We start from the raw sequence: 13,778 nt of genomic DNA, 5'->3' as shown, positions 1-13,778 counted from the left end.
TATTATTATCATTATTATTATCATTATCATCACTATTACTATCATTATTATTATTATCATTATCATTATTATTATCATTATTATATCATTTCTGACTGTCTCTTCTATCTTCACTTCTCTTTAACACTCACTGAAATCAATTATGTCATTCTTCTTCAAATATTCTGTGATTCTGTGAACTATTCAGGCACATGAGCATTATCACAGATTGAAGAAAGAGAAGAAGAAGATGTTTAAGTGAGAGAAGACAGATTATAAGACATATTATAATGTCTTGAAGAGACTCTATAAGAGAGTAGAATAATAATAATTTTAAGTAATGCTTCTGATAGATTTAGACTGAACTAAGTATAGAAATAATACAGATAACATCATCTGTGAGAGATTAAAGAAGAAGATAGTGAAGAGTCTTATACAGTAGTAATAAGATCAGAAGAAGTTCTGAGAATAATTTAAGATCAAGATAAAGAGAGAGAGAGATAAGAAGAGTATTACTATAAATAAGCAGCAGTAGAAGAAGATTGAGAGAGTGTTAAAGTAGAAGATAAAGAAGTTAAAACTGATAAGTTTTTTATTTATTAAGAGATAACAATTTTTGATAATACTTCTGTTCTCTAATTGATTAGCAGAAGCTGATAGAGAAGAAGAGAAATAAGACCTTGTTCAGATCTTAAATGTACTTCATGATTCAGAATATTGAGAAGACAGTTCTGCTCTCTGAGCATGTCAATCTACTTACTACTGAGATGGAACCTGAGGCAGTAGATCAGAAAATGCAGGATTTTGAGATACAGATTAATCTGGCTGAGAGAGAGCAGCAGAAACCCTCTTCTGAGAAGATAGTGAAGAGAGATTTTGAGATGATTATCATCTCAGATGAGAAGGAGAAGAAGAAGAAGAAGAATAAGAAGTAAATTATAAAGAATGATAAGAAGAATGAGAAAGAGCAGAAAGATGATGAGTAGAAAAAGTTTTTTTCTTTTTATATTAGTTAGTTATAAGTTCATAATTATTAATAATTGAAATTAATTTTAAGTTTTTAAAAATTATTGTACAAGTTGTAATCAAGTCAGAAATAATATATATATATATATATATATTTAACTATCATGATTCACAAATTACTATAATATATAAGTATCAACATTTTTTCAACATTGATATTTATAATATTAATATATTTTTAATAATATTATCTGATAATGTAATTTAGTAACACTCTCTTTCACAATATTAATATATTTCAAGAAATATGATAGAGATTAATTAAGATTGTTTATTTATTTTTATATATTAATAATATCTAATCTGAGTTAGTACTAAAATTATAACTAAGCTAAGAAATAAGATTATTTTCTCTTATATTAATTCTTCTTACACACATCAGTGATCAGTTATTGAAAATAAATTATTATCTTTCTTAAATTATTATTATATCTTCTGAATTCACTTCTTTCACTTCTTTTACTTCTATTGAAGATTTATAAACTCTTCAAGAAATCACTGTGAATCACAAAGTCTATATTATTTATAATTCAACACAGAATACTCTCTTTCAATTATAATAAATAATCACTTCATTCTTCACATCTGATTTCAGATTATAAAATTTATGAAAAACTCAATATAAATACTGAGATGAACTATGAAATAATTATCAATAGATTATATTATAGATTACTGAAGAGTTATCTCTCTACTATAATCACTGTAACTTCATTCAGAAATATTCATTATAAACTAGTCATAACTCTAAAGAAATTTTTTAACATCTGAAGTCATCAGAATGCAGATAATAAAAGAAAAATAATTAGAAAATTACTACTGAGCTGATAAGTTACTCTATCAGATAATAATTTTTAATAATACTAACTTTCTAATTTAAAGAAAATCATGTGAAAATGACTATATATCAGTACTCTGATTTCATAACTCTCATCTGATAACTTCTGTGAATAATTATTTTATATATATATATCTCTGAATCTTTCTCTTTAATTAATTGAAAATCCTGAATTCTGAACACTTCTTCAAATACTTAATTTAAATCTTCATATTTCACATTGATTCTGTCTTCAGTTCAATCTCAAGATATACTATAAAGTTAATATATAATATCTAGAATCAGAGTTGAAGAATCATTGAAAAGTATCTCTTACAGTGAATGTATGAACTAGTATAAATAATCTTACATTTATAAGAGTTATATATTATTACATTGATAAGAACTGAACTTATTAAGAGACATTAATTGAATTTAAATCATTGATTAGTAGTCATACTGAGAATTATATAATAGAGATATTAATAACTGTAATTAAAAATAACTATTGAGATATTAGTCTCAGTCTTCTTATAATTATAACTGATAATACTGTGAATAACTACACTATGATAAAGAGCTTGAAGCAAAAATTGACTTTGTATTTCTAAAATAATAAATAAGATCATATTTTCTGTATTACTCATATAATTTAACTTGTGATATAAACACTGATAAAGAATCTTAACATTGAGATGAAGAATAATAAGATGACTGATTCTTAAGATAAGAATGAGATGAAAGTAATTACTTAAGTAACTTTTATATTCACTTTATAAAAGATAATATTTTTTGATAACACTTTTTAATATTACTTTTTGATAATACTTTTTAATAATACTACTGTTAATTTTAAATAGATTGACTAATAATTTAAATATCACAGATTTAAAACATTACTAATACAATTTATATCTTCTCTAAATAATAATAATAATTTTATAATATTTAATAAATAAACAAATCAGTCACATCACTGAATATAATACAGAATATTAGAATATAATAAAGTTCAATATATAAGATAACTATTCAGACTCTTTAATTATATCAGATAATTGATTATTGAGTACAATACTCTGATTAGAAAAAGATTCAGATATTAAAACTTTCTAATATAAAGTGAACTCAGTTGAAATATATGATTGATTTACTATTTCAGTTTTATAAAATAATAAAGACAGTCTCAATTACTTATACATTAATACTACAGTCAGTCTGATAAGTATATAATAGTTTATTTACTTATCTTGAGAAGTAGTTGAATCATTTAAAAAGAAATTCAGTCTGAGATAATACTATAGTACAGGCTATTATTACTGTAAGAGATAAACTGATATATTACTATAGTAAAATTAAACAATCTTTTACAGAGTACTATACTGTAGCAGCTCTACTAGATTTCTCTTATTAAGTTAATATTTACACTTCTCAAGATTGAATAGAGAAGAAATAAGACTTATATATTAAATTAGTCTGAGACTACTATAATATCAACTATCAGAGATTTGAATAAGTAGATGTTTAAGATGTAAAGACAGTGAAATATAATTCTCTAGTAAGTAATAATTTTTGATAATACTTCATATTATATAGAACTATAATACTAACTTTGAAATAGAACTTATATACATTAATTATAACTGAAAATCAGATAAAACTATATACTTATAAAACTGAATTTAATTACTATCTTTAAAATAATCTGATGAATTTACATATTAAATTAATTCTAGAGTTATGAAAAATTATTGAGAGTATATATTCAACTGTTATACTGATAATATATGATATTCTGATAATTTCATTAACAGAGATGAGAATGAAGTGAAAGTTCAACTCAAGTCAAGATATTTATCACTATTATTAGAGATAATTATAAGAAGAAACAATCAAGAAACTCATGATTATAAAATATAAAATTATCAGATAGTTTAATATCTCTGATTACAGTATATCAGAGAAGTGTAGTTTTCATAAGAAAGTAAAGAATAAACTTATACAAGAATATATTTAATTATTTTATAAGTATTATCAATAATTATTATCAAATTCTGATTATATAAGTAATCACTGAATGAACTGAATAAGACTGATTTTAATCTTCAGTCTCAGTCTCATTCTGATTTTGAAAGAATGATTATTTTTCACAGTTTATTCTGAGAAATTACTCTTATTTCACTGTTCTTGAATTAAATCTGATTATTTTTCACATCATTTCTCTCAGAAATGATTCATTTTCAGATTTTTTTAAGACTTGATTCTGATGAGACTCATGCTAAGAAATGTATGAGACCAGATCAAATGAGACTAAATGTGAAATTCATAGTCTCACCGGCCAGTCTAGTTCATAGAGTATAAGCAGATAACTTGAATTTCTTAAGTATAGTGAAATGAGTCTTGATCTGTGAGACAATTGCAGATCATATATAATTGTATAATTAAAGATTGTGTTCTTTTCAGAAATGTTGTATATTCATGATAACATTCTTATCAAGATTATTATCTTCAAGAATATTATCAGTTTCAGACTGTTCTGCAGTTAAAAGAATTTTCTCTCTTCACATTGAGTAGTTAATGAATTCAGTGAGAACTATTAATCTTTTGATAAGTCTTACTTAGCTTCTGAATTCTTCAAGAACTTTCATTATAACAGATATCTTCTCTTTTTATTGAAGATATTCTGTTAGATCTGCTCTCATCTCATTATCTGCAGAGTCACCTCTACTGGTCTTCATTCACTCAACCTCATACTGAAGTCTTGCAATTTCAAGCCTTATATAAGTCTCCTCACTTGCTGAGCTATTGTCATTTCAGTTATTTGAGCTCTCTGTATTGTCTGACATCTCACTGATACCTTCAATCAGATCTTTGTATACATTGAACTCATCAGACTGTTCTTCTGTGATGATTTTATCTGGCTCAAATGCCTCTGAGACAGTCACTTTTCAGTTTGTTGCAGGTGTTGATAAACCCACACTCAATTCTTCTTATGCTTCAGGCATTTGTGGATTTCTTCTCCTACGTGTTGGCATGTAATCCTTCATTAAGTCAGGCTTTCCACCCGATCTCAGGTTCACCATGGGTTCAATTAATCAATAAAAAACATCTAGGCACGTGTAACGATACATGGAGACGTAGTTGGCATGTTATTGCGGTTATTCATTGCTTGCGAAGGGCTTCATAACCTCTTGGAGGATAACGTTGTTATGTTGTAATCTAACTACGCGAGTTACACTAAATAGGTTGGGGTGGCACGTGACTAGGGTAGGTGTAGTAATCACCAACAATGTAAACCTCCATGATGTATAAGCTTGCTTGATTTACTGCACGTAAGGAAGATACTTCGAGCACGTACTCTGACCCAGGCGAAGAAACCAGATAAGCTCACCGGAAGGGAGCGGTGTAGAGTGAAGCAGTGGCCATGGGGTTAGCGGCCGCCTGGCGGTACTCAACGTCAGAAATGGAATGCAGGATGCAGAGAAACAGTTGACGTAGTAGTCAATCACCAAGAAGGGTTGAAAATAGTCCACGCGATCGTTGTTTGGGTTGTTTGGGTTGTTTTGGATCGTTTCTATCTCGCATGGGAGAAATTCATCATGGGAGCAAACAATGGTCAGGCAGGTTGCAAGGAGTCCATGGCAAGTGAAAGAGCATCGTCGAACGACAAAGTGAGGCTATGAATACGATCCGCATTCAACAAAGGGCTAACGAAGACAGCTCTCGATCCAGGTGTTTGATGATTTCCAGCACCCTTCTTGGTGGGACATTCTTGGTCGGATCTTTCGATAGCCCTAAAATTAGTCAATTGCAAAGCATCCCCGGTTAATGCGGATAGAACACACTGCGTGGAAAATGGTTCGATATCAATATTTCCCAATGGGTATTTGTGTGGATGCTGTTTGTTATGTGCGTACGTTGACCTGGTGAAGTCAGGGACAAACAAACTCAGGGGAAATATAACTAATTAGGGCAGCCACGATCATGTGACTAGTTAATTGCCCATCTGCTGCTGAGGATAAATCAACAGTCATTATTGAATGAAACCATCCGGCAACTGTGTGCAGCCGAGCATCCTGTTCAGGGCCTTATGTTGATGCCTACTTCTCGTATCCATTTCCCCGCATTCTCAGGCCAGTGGAGCAAGTAAGTTCCGTGCCGAGCCATCTGGCAAAATCGAGAAACTGACTTTCGGCACGCAGTTGTTTGGTGTGGGGTATTTACTTACATCTACGATTTTGTGAATACGGTCGCAATCAAATCCTCGGCCGTAGTGTCGGTCACTGGATTCTCAAGATGGAGATGGTCTCGTCAGCCATCGTTATCACTGGGCTTTATCAACTTCAATGTGGTTTTACTACTGCATCAAAGGGTCCGGCAGCAGATCCCCCTCACTATTGAGGCGGGAAGGTGGCGCTCGAAAACAAAGGATACTGCTCAAAGCCCAACCAGCCTAGGTTCTTTCTGCCGCGGCAGCATATGGATCTCCTCGCTCTTCTCTTCGGTAACTCGGGACTCGAGCGATGGTATAAAGCTGTGATGAGAACGTATACACCATATCCACGGTCTGGAATTAAGTCAAACTTTGCTACAGAGTTTCACATACACATCCTTTGAACCCCAAAGTCAACCTCAAGATAAAACAGATAAGAATAGATAGTGCCTGAACTATCAACCATGGGTGAAATAGTTGCCATTCCCACACAGGCCAAGGCCGCTGTCTATGATAACCCAGGAACCGTTTCAACGAAAGTCGTGACGGTTGATGTGCCTGAGCCTGGTCCAGGAGAAGTCCTGATTAATCTGTATGTTCAAGCTCCCACTTGTCGAATTTCTCATTGGGTCGCACTGTACATTTGTTCTGTTGTTCTCCATTATTGGACTCATATACCCAATAGGACAATATGTTGACTTGTGATTTTTAAAAAATCAGGACTCACTCTGGAGTCTGCCACTCGGATTATGGAATCATGACCAATAGCGTATGTCCCTTAAAAAAAAAAACACCTGCATGATCACCTGCCCACTTTGTATTAACATTCACTCAGTGGAAAAATCTCCCGTACCCAACACCAGCCGGCCAAGTAGGTGGTCATGAGGGCGTTGGAAAGGTTGTCAAACTTGGTTCAGGCACAGAGGGCTCAGGAGTAAAGCTTGGAGATCGCGTGGGTGTCAAGTGGTTACAATATGCTTGCGGCAGCTGTGGTAATAATATTTCTTCTACAAAACCTCACTCACACCACTGATCGTGTATAAATTACACACGCGTCATAATCACTTATCACGACCTTGAGATACTAATTCCAATTGACACCCATACAGAACCTTGCGCCGCTGGTGTTGATGCCTGCTGCGTGAAGTCGAAAGTGTCTGGATACTATGCTCCAGGCACATTCCAGCAATACATCACGTCACCCGCAAGCTATGTCACTCCGATTCCAGACTCTCTCCCCTCCGACTTGGCCGCCCCCCTCCTCTGCGCCGGAGTAACCGTCTATTCAGGCTTTAAGCGCAGTCGTGCCAAACCGGGCGATTGGGTCATTATTTCAGGCGCAGGAGGTGGCCTCGGCCATATTGCCTGTCAGCTCGGCAGCCGGGGTCTAGGACTCCGGATTATCGGCATCGACCATGGCAGCAAGCAAGACATCGTGCTCGAATCTGGCGCGGAACATTTCATCGACATCACCAAGTTCACGGATAACGAGCCCAAAGGTGGCAAGTTGGCGGAACACGTCCGATCCCTCACCGGCGGCCTTGGCGCCCACGCCATTCTGGTCTGTACCTCCTCGAACGCTGCGTATGCGCAGGGGATGTATCTGCTTCGCATGAACGGCGTGCTAGTCTGTGTTGGGATACCAGAGAACGAGCCCCTTCCAATCGGGTCATCGTTCCCTGCATTACTTATCGGGAAGCAGCTGTCCGTTGTTGGGTCTGCAGTGGGAACTAAACGGGAGTCAATTGAGACTATGGACTTTGGGGCGCGGGGGATTATCAAGGTGCATTTCCGAACGGAGAAAATGGATGCGCTAACGGATGTGTTCAAGGAGATGGAAAGGGGGGAGCTTAAGGGAAGGGTGGTGCTTGATTTGTCTTAGCTGGGATATTGAAACTCTCCAATCCTTATATTTGGGGGACCTGGTGTGCGCACGGAACTTATTTTATATGTTGCTAAATAGTTTTCCAGTATACAAGATTCCAGAGTTATCGATTTGATTCCCGTTTAATCCGTGCCCAAGAAGGGAGAGAGAAAAAAAAATCATAGGGAAGGCCACGGTAGGTATATAAAGTGCTTAATATAGATTCCGTATTAAGGTAGGTAGGAGAGCTTCACCAAATGTACTGTACAAGACGGACCAAAATTAGGAGGAATTCTTTATGGATTAATTATTAGCTAGGGGATACCGAGGAAATAGCCTCTGTAAATAGAAAGTAACCGGACAATCAAAACTTGGAAAGCAGTTTATCGCGACATTAGACCATTCTTTATTCAATATTAGGAATATTATGAGGGGAGATGGGGGTGGTGGGGTAATGCGGGGGGGTAATAAATGAAGACAATGAAGAATGAAAATACATTTCAGAGCCAAGCGAAGCCCGCTCCACTGGCTCTGTACATTAACCTAAAATAATAAAGGGAAATATGAAAAAGCAAGAAAAAGGAAAAGAGAATGAAAGAAAAAATAAGCAAAAATTCTTTTTGTCCAGTCATCTCCTCACCCTCACTCTATCAAGCGCATGGCGGAGTTCTGCGTGTAGTGTTTTGCTAATGATTGTCCTATCATTTCGTCGATTCCCCGAGAAGGAATATCGATAACATTGTGAGCGCGTGATGGGCGGAACTAGAACCTGACTGATGGGGCTTTATTTGGGTCGCTTTCGGCCACTGCCAGACGCTTCTCCCGCAGGTCTTTTCTGCCCATATGTAGCCGCCGCGAATCCCGAGCCTGGAAATTCCCTATTCAGAAAAGCCTGGAACCGCTGCAAATATGTCACCATCGACTGGTTGGACATTGGGATCTTGCTCATTATGGTCTCCAGCTGGGGTTCCCGTTCCCTAAGAATCGCTCGTGGGAGGCTTTCCAGAACATCGAGGATGAAAAATTGACCCGACACTTCTGGCTGGCCGATTACTTGGGCAAATAAGTTGCAATCGTCTTCCGTTTCTCCTGCGGCTGGAACACGGCCCCAGGCATTTCCATCGAATGCATTGTAGTCGTACGTGACGACATCCCGGAGTATCCCAATCAGGGCGTCTGCCGCATTCGTGTGGCTGTCAGGCGCGCGGGGAGCGATGTTACTTTCAAGCAAGGCGACAAGCTCGTACAGCTGCTCGATAACAACAGGAATTTCCAAGGTAGTCCTGTCACGCAAAGGGGTCCCATACTGGCGATATCGGTCGAAATCAAGAAGCAGGGCCCGAGTCTTTTTCTGGACTTTATCGAAGAATATAGCAGCTCGGGCAGGAGGGGGCATTGCTTTACGGAGGCTGTGGTAGACATTATCATCGTGCACAGCCAGGCGGAACATCGTTGCTTCAAAGTCACCCTGGACAACACACTGTGCGGGGGTCCTCGACTGGTTAATTGTCTCTACCTGATCAGGCCGGAAATCATCAGGCATCGTGGATTCACTGAAAGCGGAGAGTATGTCTCTAACTTTTTCCGGGCGACTCATGGATCCGCCGTATTCTTGCTCGGAAACGCCAGGGGAACCAGGATCATCGCTAAAGTGCCAGCGGGCTTTCCTTGAGATATCTTCCATACGATCGCCGATTAACTGGTACAGCGGACGGATATTCGGGGATTCACCAGTGCGAGAGAGGGGGATTCCTGTTCCTGGCCATTCTGGGAGTGTCAACCTATGCAGTTGGTCGACGAGCCACTAAGAGAGCGAGTGTCAGTTCCCTTCAGTGTCAATTTTCTCATCATCTAGCGGACACTTACAAATATATGTCGACACGCTTTGGTACCATCCCCATACTCCGAGCAGGAGCATGTCATTGGGCCATGCCCCAGGTGAACCAACCCATGGTCAAGGACTTGGAAGGCATATCCGTCTTCTGACGCATGACATTTCTCGACGACAAATTTTCCCAAAATGCCAGACATTGCCCTAGCTCTTACATCTCCTGAAAGCCCGGCAACGTTGTACAGGATAGCTGAATTTCCTTTGACTAGGGATTTTGCTGACCCGGACGCAGTACCCTCCCCTTCGCCTTCGGAAACCTCTTCCTCAGAGGAAGTATCAGCAGAATGCTCTTCCTCGTCATCTGCTCGGCCAAGTCTCTCTGGTTGTCCACGAGCGGATGACATCCTTCCGCCGATAGATAGCTTCCCGAGTTGCTTCGTTGGGGCGGACATGAGAACACGGGTTTATGGAGCGAGAAGTCGCTATTAAAGGGTATAAATGCGCAGTGGCTGGAGATCGAAAAGATTATGGAGGCTTTAAAGAATGACTGAAATGCTAATGAAAGAGAGCTTGGGAAACAAAAGAATAACTGCATCTCAATGCTGCTCTGGCGCTCCTTTTGTACTTTTTCTGATTCCACCCACAAGACAAAAATCCACCTCTGGAATTTGCTTTGCCGTAAAAAAGAGAGTTGATCAAAGGGGCGTACAACTTAACGAGAAGACAAATAGCTGTCGTATCCGACACTCAACTCAACAAGGAAGCGGATAAGGTGTGTAGATGAATAGTCAAGTGGTCGCGTATCAGTGGACAGCGCGGTTCTACCCTAGGCGGCGTGTAGATCAAAAAAGAATCGAAGCAACGGCCGCTAAAGGCCAGCCAGGGGAGATATATCAATCAGGAAGCCAGGCTGGTGCCTCCGGGGTCCCGCCATACTCAGTGGCAGAGCCGGAGGGGCAGAAATGCGCAACCAATGGAAAGCTAAACCACGGCAACGGCGCTGAGAACTAATACTCCGAATATGATAACACTCCCCGAATATGATCGTAGAGTTCGAATTCGTAGTTTGAAGGGGGCCCAGGAGAGATATTCCATCTGCGGCACAGCGACAGCTGCTGACAGTCAGAGGGGGGGGGGCCGGGGGGGGGGGTGTTATGGAGGAGCCCAAGAAATAAAAAAAAGAAAAAAAAAGAAAAAGAAAAAGCCAAAGCCCATCGAGAATGCAAAAGCAGTCGCCATGTATGTACTGTACATGTATGTATGTACATGTACCTAGGCAGTTAAAGCTGCGACCAAATTTGCAGCGAATGCCAATAAACATTTGGTCTAGCATCCTGCCCACTGCCCAAGTGCCCACTGAGCTAACTACTCTACTGCGAGACGGTGGGCAGGTATGGTATGGTATGTGGGACCGAGTTGGAGGAGGGAAAACGGGACGAGATAGCTGTTCGTCACACATCTGGATCCGATGGAAAGGGGGACGTATGAAAAAGGCATCGGCGTTTAACCCTCCGCCTACAGAGCATCGAAATAGAGGTTGGCCAAGTAGTTAGAAGAAACCAGGGCAGCAGAACTGGCCCCTGGACCTGTTCGGAGTCACGATTTGCCCTGATACAATATAATAATAATAATAATGATGAGAGTGACACAGCACAACAGCCAGATGTTGCAGTAGAAGTAGGCAAAAACGGCGCGTCTAGCGATTAGCCCCAACGCACGTCCCCCAGTCGAATATCGAATCCAGCGAACGAACGAACGAGGCGGACGAGCGAGCAGCTAGTTAGTTAGGAGTTAACTATAAGTTAGTTATTTAGTTAACTTAGTTAGCCAGGCATTATTAACTAGTCTGCAACTACTCCGTACTCCGTACAGAGCCCGCAAGTCAAAGTCAACTTGGTTTAAATGCCCGATCGGTGAGTCCAAGAACCAATCCAATCCCCGCCCTCGCAAGCCAGCTCCAAGAGTTGCCCTGGAACGAACGGGCGCCCCCTTATTTCGCTGCTTGCGGCTGTGAGCCCCAAACCCGGGCGAGGTTGGGAGGAACAAGATATGACAACATCAATATGACAACAGGGACAGAGAGCATCCCGAGTTGTTATGTTCCCTGCTCATCCCCCCCGGGCGGCTAAGTTGGTTCTTGGAATGCGGCACAGTGACACTGTCTCGTCTTGTCTTGTCTTGCCCTGTTTTTCTGTTAACAGTGTGCGCAGGTACAGGTACGCCTTGCCTTACAAATTCGACATGGCATGCTGGCATCCACAGCGCCGCTCCACAGACACTGCCGGATCATGATTCTCTACCACCTTTTTTTTTTTATTTTTTGGGATCTTGACCATGGCCCGCCGACGTTGAACAGGAATCTCCGCCCTTTGAGTGACGATTTGTTGGCAGGTGCATGGGAGGAACACAGGGGATTCATCTCAGCACGGCTGTGCCGCAGATTTATAACCAGCAATCCCCAAACAACCATCTTCGAGAGGGTCATCTTATTGCTCCCCCACCTGCTGCGGCGTCAATTAGCCGGCGGACTGGCTGCATCTAATTCTGGTCATCTGAATTTTCCGGCGCCGGAAGATCGACTCCTTTGTCCTCGCCGGACTGCTTCTTCGTGCCATGATAGGTCCATCGGGGGTCTCGGAAGAGCCGTTCTGCAACGTACCAAGCCTCTGCTCTACCATCCTTTATTAGTTATATCAGTCATTCCGGTCCAGATTTTTGGGACCATGCTATGCTCCACCGGAGACCCGTTTTACTGACAATGCGTTTGTTCCATTCACTTATCACAGCCACACGATGCCCTGGGTAGGAACTATATCAGCCTGTTTCATAGCCGCGCCTGGATAGCCAATACCGTCCAATAACGGGATTCCCATGAACCGCTTGATATCGATTCTACATGGAATTCTGTGGATTACCAAAGGTATGATAGATGTCAAATTTGCAGGGCCCTCCAATGACCGTCTGCTATCCACCTTGAGGCTAAAAAGAAAATATGTCATCCCACGCTCCATCTTCTAGCCAAAGTATGACTCCCTTCCGTCACATTTGCGGTGCAATTAGACTACTACTGCTACTACGCAAAATTTCATGGTTGTTCGTGATCAGGCACGGCCTGGGGCAAAGGTTGGAATCAGCCCACCCCACACCAGGTGGCGACTATCACAGGGTGTCTTTCTACTTCAATGAATCATCTACCCACTGTCCTTATTTGTTACCATGCATTTGTGATGAGGGCATATTTTGACAAACAGGATTTCAAAAAGGGGCCCAAAGGGGGCTTATCATTTTGCTGCGCTCCGAGCTCCTGAGCGAGCGGACCATTTCATTTCGCCGTTAAATCCCGGAAAAGGCTCGTCGTGATTACAATCAGCAGATCCGCAGATTGCACACGACCACAACTTGCCAGGGGAACAACAAGACTATTAAGAGTTCGGTGCCGAACAAGTATCGCTTCTAGATTGAAAACTACATTTGGATGACCTATGAAATGCCTCCACATGGAACCGCAACCGTAGACATGCGCGGACCAACGAAGCCCCCCACCTATCCAGATGGGACTTCTGCAGTAATTTATTTCTTGCTCCCTCAGGCAAACTGCTGACTGTCATTTAGTCGACGTTCGAGCTTATCTCTGCAGAAAAATCCGACAGCTACGTGGAGATTTCATGCAAAAGCCACGAGCGGTAGGTAGGCCGGTAGCAAAGCACATACATCCGGACCAGCCACTACTGTAACATGTATGTATTTCTTAGCTGTGATTAGAAACCCGTTCGCTCTGTCTCCCATGTGTAGGGCCACGCAAATCGGACCCTTTCTACATATATGTATGTACATGTACTTCCGCACTAGGAGCTAGGTCTAAATTTTAAATTGAGTCCTCATGTTTGAAATAGAACTTCGACACTGTTAGTACGAGCGCAACTTCCAAGACTAGGGAGGCCTCATGGGCAGGCCGAATGAGAGGCCATGTCCATCAACCAACAAACAGCCGTTTTTTATCACTTGACTACCACTTCATGCGGGTGATATGGGAGCGGGCGAGCACCAA

General features: G+C 40.3%; 4 protein-coding genes across 6 annotated transcripts; 3 read left to right on the top strand and 1 right to left on the bottom strand.

Annotated features, from left to right (window-relative positions):
- Window positions 1–683: 683 nt before the first annotated feature.
- On the top strand, window positions 684–914 carry BDBG_17697 (uncharacterized protein; the record flags this gene model as incomplete). Its single annotated transcript, XM_031725354.1, has 1 exon — window positions 684–914. The coding sequence occupies one exon, from the start codon at window positions 684–686 to the stop codon at window positions 912–914; it is 231 nt and encodes a 76-aa protein (XP_031580487.1).
- Window positions 915–5,105: 4,191 nt separating this feature from the next.
- On the top strand, window positions 5,106–8,345 carry BDBG_07984 (alcohol dehydrogenase 2). Its single transcript, XM_002621720.2, has 4 exons — window positions 5,106–6,627; window positions 6,756–6,804; window positions 6,871–7,027; window positions 7,145–8,345. The coding sequence occupies exons 1-4, from the start codon at window positions 6,500–6,502 to the stop codon at window positions 7,915–7,917; spliced, it is 1,107 nt and encodes a 368-aa protein (XP_002621766.1). The 5' UTR covers window positions 5,106–6,499; the 3' UTR covers window positions 7,918–8,345.
- Window positions 8,110–11,802, bottom strand: BDBG_07983 (uncharacterized protein). Its single transcript, XM_002621719.2, has 2 exons — window positions 9,766–11,802; window positions 8,110–9,703 (listed from the first exon to the last, which is right to left on the bottom strand). The coding sequence occupies exons 1-2, from the start codon at window positions 10,180–10,182 to the stop codon at window positions 8,684–8,686; spliced, it is 1,437 nt and encodes a 478-aa protein (XP_002621765.1). The 5' UTR covers window positions 10,183–11,802; the 3' UTR covers window positions 8,110–8,683.
- Window positions 11,655–13,651, top strand: BDBG_07982. Of its 3 annotated transcripts, none has more exons than XM_031723340.1 (2): window positions 11,655–12,650; window positions 12,749–13,651. In XM_031723340.1, exon 1 carries the CDS (start codon window positions 11,977–11,979, stop codon window positions 12,484–12,486), a length of 510 nt encoding a protein of 169 aa, XP_031580486.1. In that variant the 5' UTR covers window positions 11,655–11,976; the 3' UTR covers window positions 12,487–12,650; window positions 12,749–13,651. The 3 variants fall into 3 exon arrangements, with proteins under 3 accessions (XP_031580486.1, XP_031580484.1, XP_031580485.1); XM_031723341.1 differs by having other exon boundaries at window positions 11,655–12,385; window positions 12,517–13,611; XM_031723339.1 differs by having other exon boundaries at window positions 11,655–13,651.
- Window positions 13,652–13,778: the final 127 nt, after the last annotated feature.

Source organism: Blastomyces gilchristii, assembly GCF_000003855.2.
Source record: "Blastomyces gilchristii SLH14081 genomic scaffold supercont1.21, whole genome shotgun sequence".
NCBI lineage: Eukaryota > Fungi > Ascomycota > Eurotiomycetes > Onygenales > Ajellomycetaceae > Blastomyces > Blastomyces gilchristii.
This window is presented reverse-complemented; position numbering and strand designations above follow the sequence as displayed.

Excerpts from the sequence above, each read along its gene's own strand:
- BDBG_07984 (XM_002621720.2), top strand. The coding sequence starts at position 6,500 with ATGGGTGAAATAGTTGCCATTCCCACACAGGCCAAGGCCGCTGTCTAT. Across the intron at positions 6,628-6,755 it reads GGAGAAGTCCTGATTAATCT|GACTCACTCTGGAGTCTGCC; the intron begins GTATGTTCAAGC and ends TTAAAAAATCAG. Across the intron at positions 6,805-6,870 it reads ATGGAATCATGACCAATAGC|TGGAAAAATCTCCCGTACCC; the intron begins GTATGTCCCTTA and ends ACATTCACTCAG.
- BDBG_07983 (XM_002621719.2), bottom strand. The coding sequence starts at position 10,182 with ATGTCCGCCCCAACGAAGCAACTCGGGAAGCTATCTATCGGCGGAAGG. Across the intron at positions 9,704-9,765 it reads AAGCGTGTCGACATATATTT|TGGCTCGTCGACCAACTGCA; the intron begins GTAAGTGTCCGC and ends TCGCTCTCTTAG.
- BDBG_07982 (XM_031723340.1), top strand. The coding sequence starts at position 11,977 with ATGCTGGCATCCACAGCGCCGCTCCACAGACACTGCCGGATCATGATT.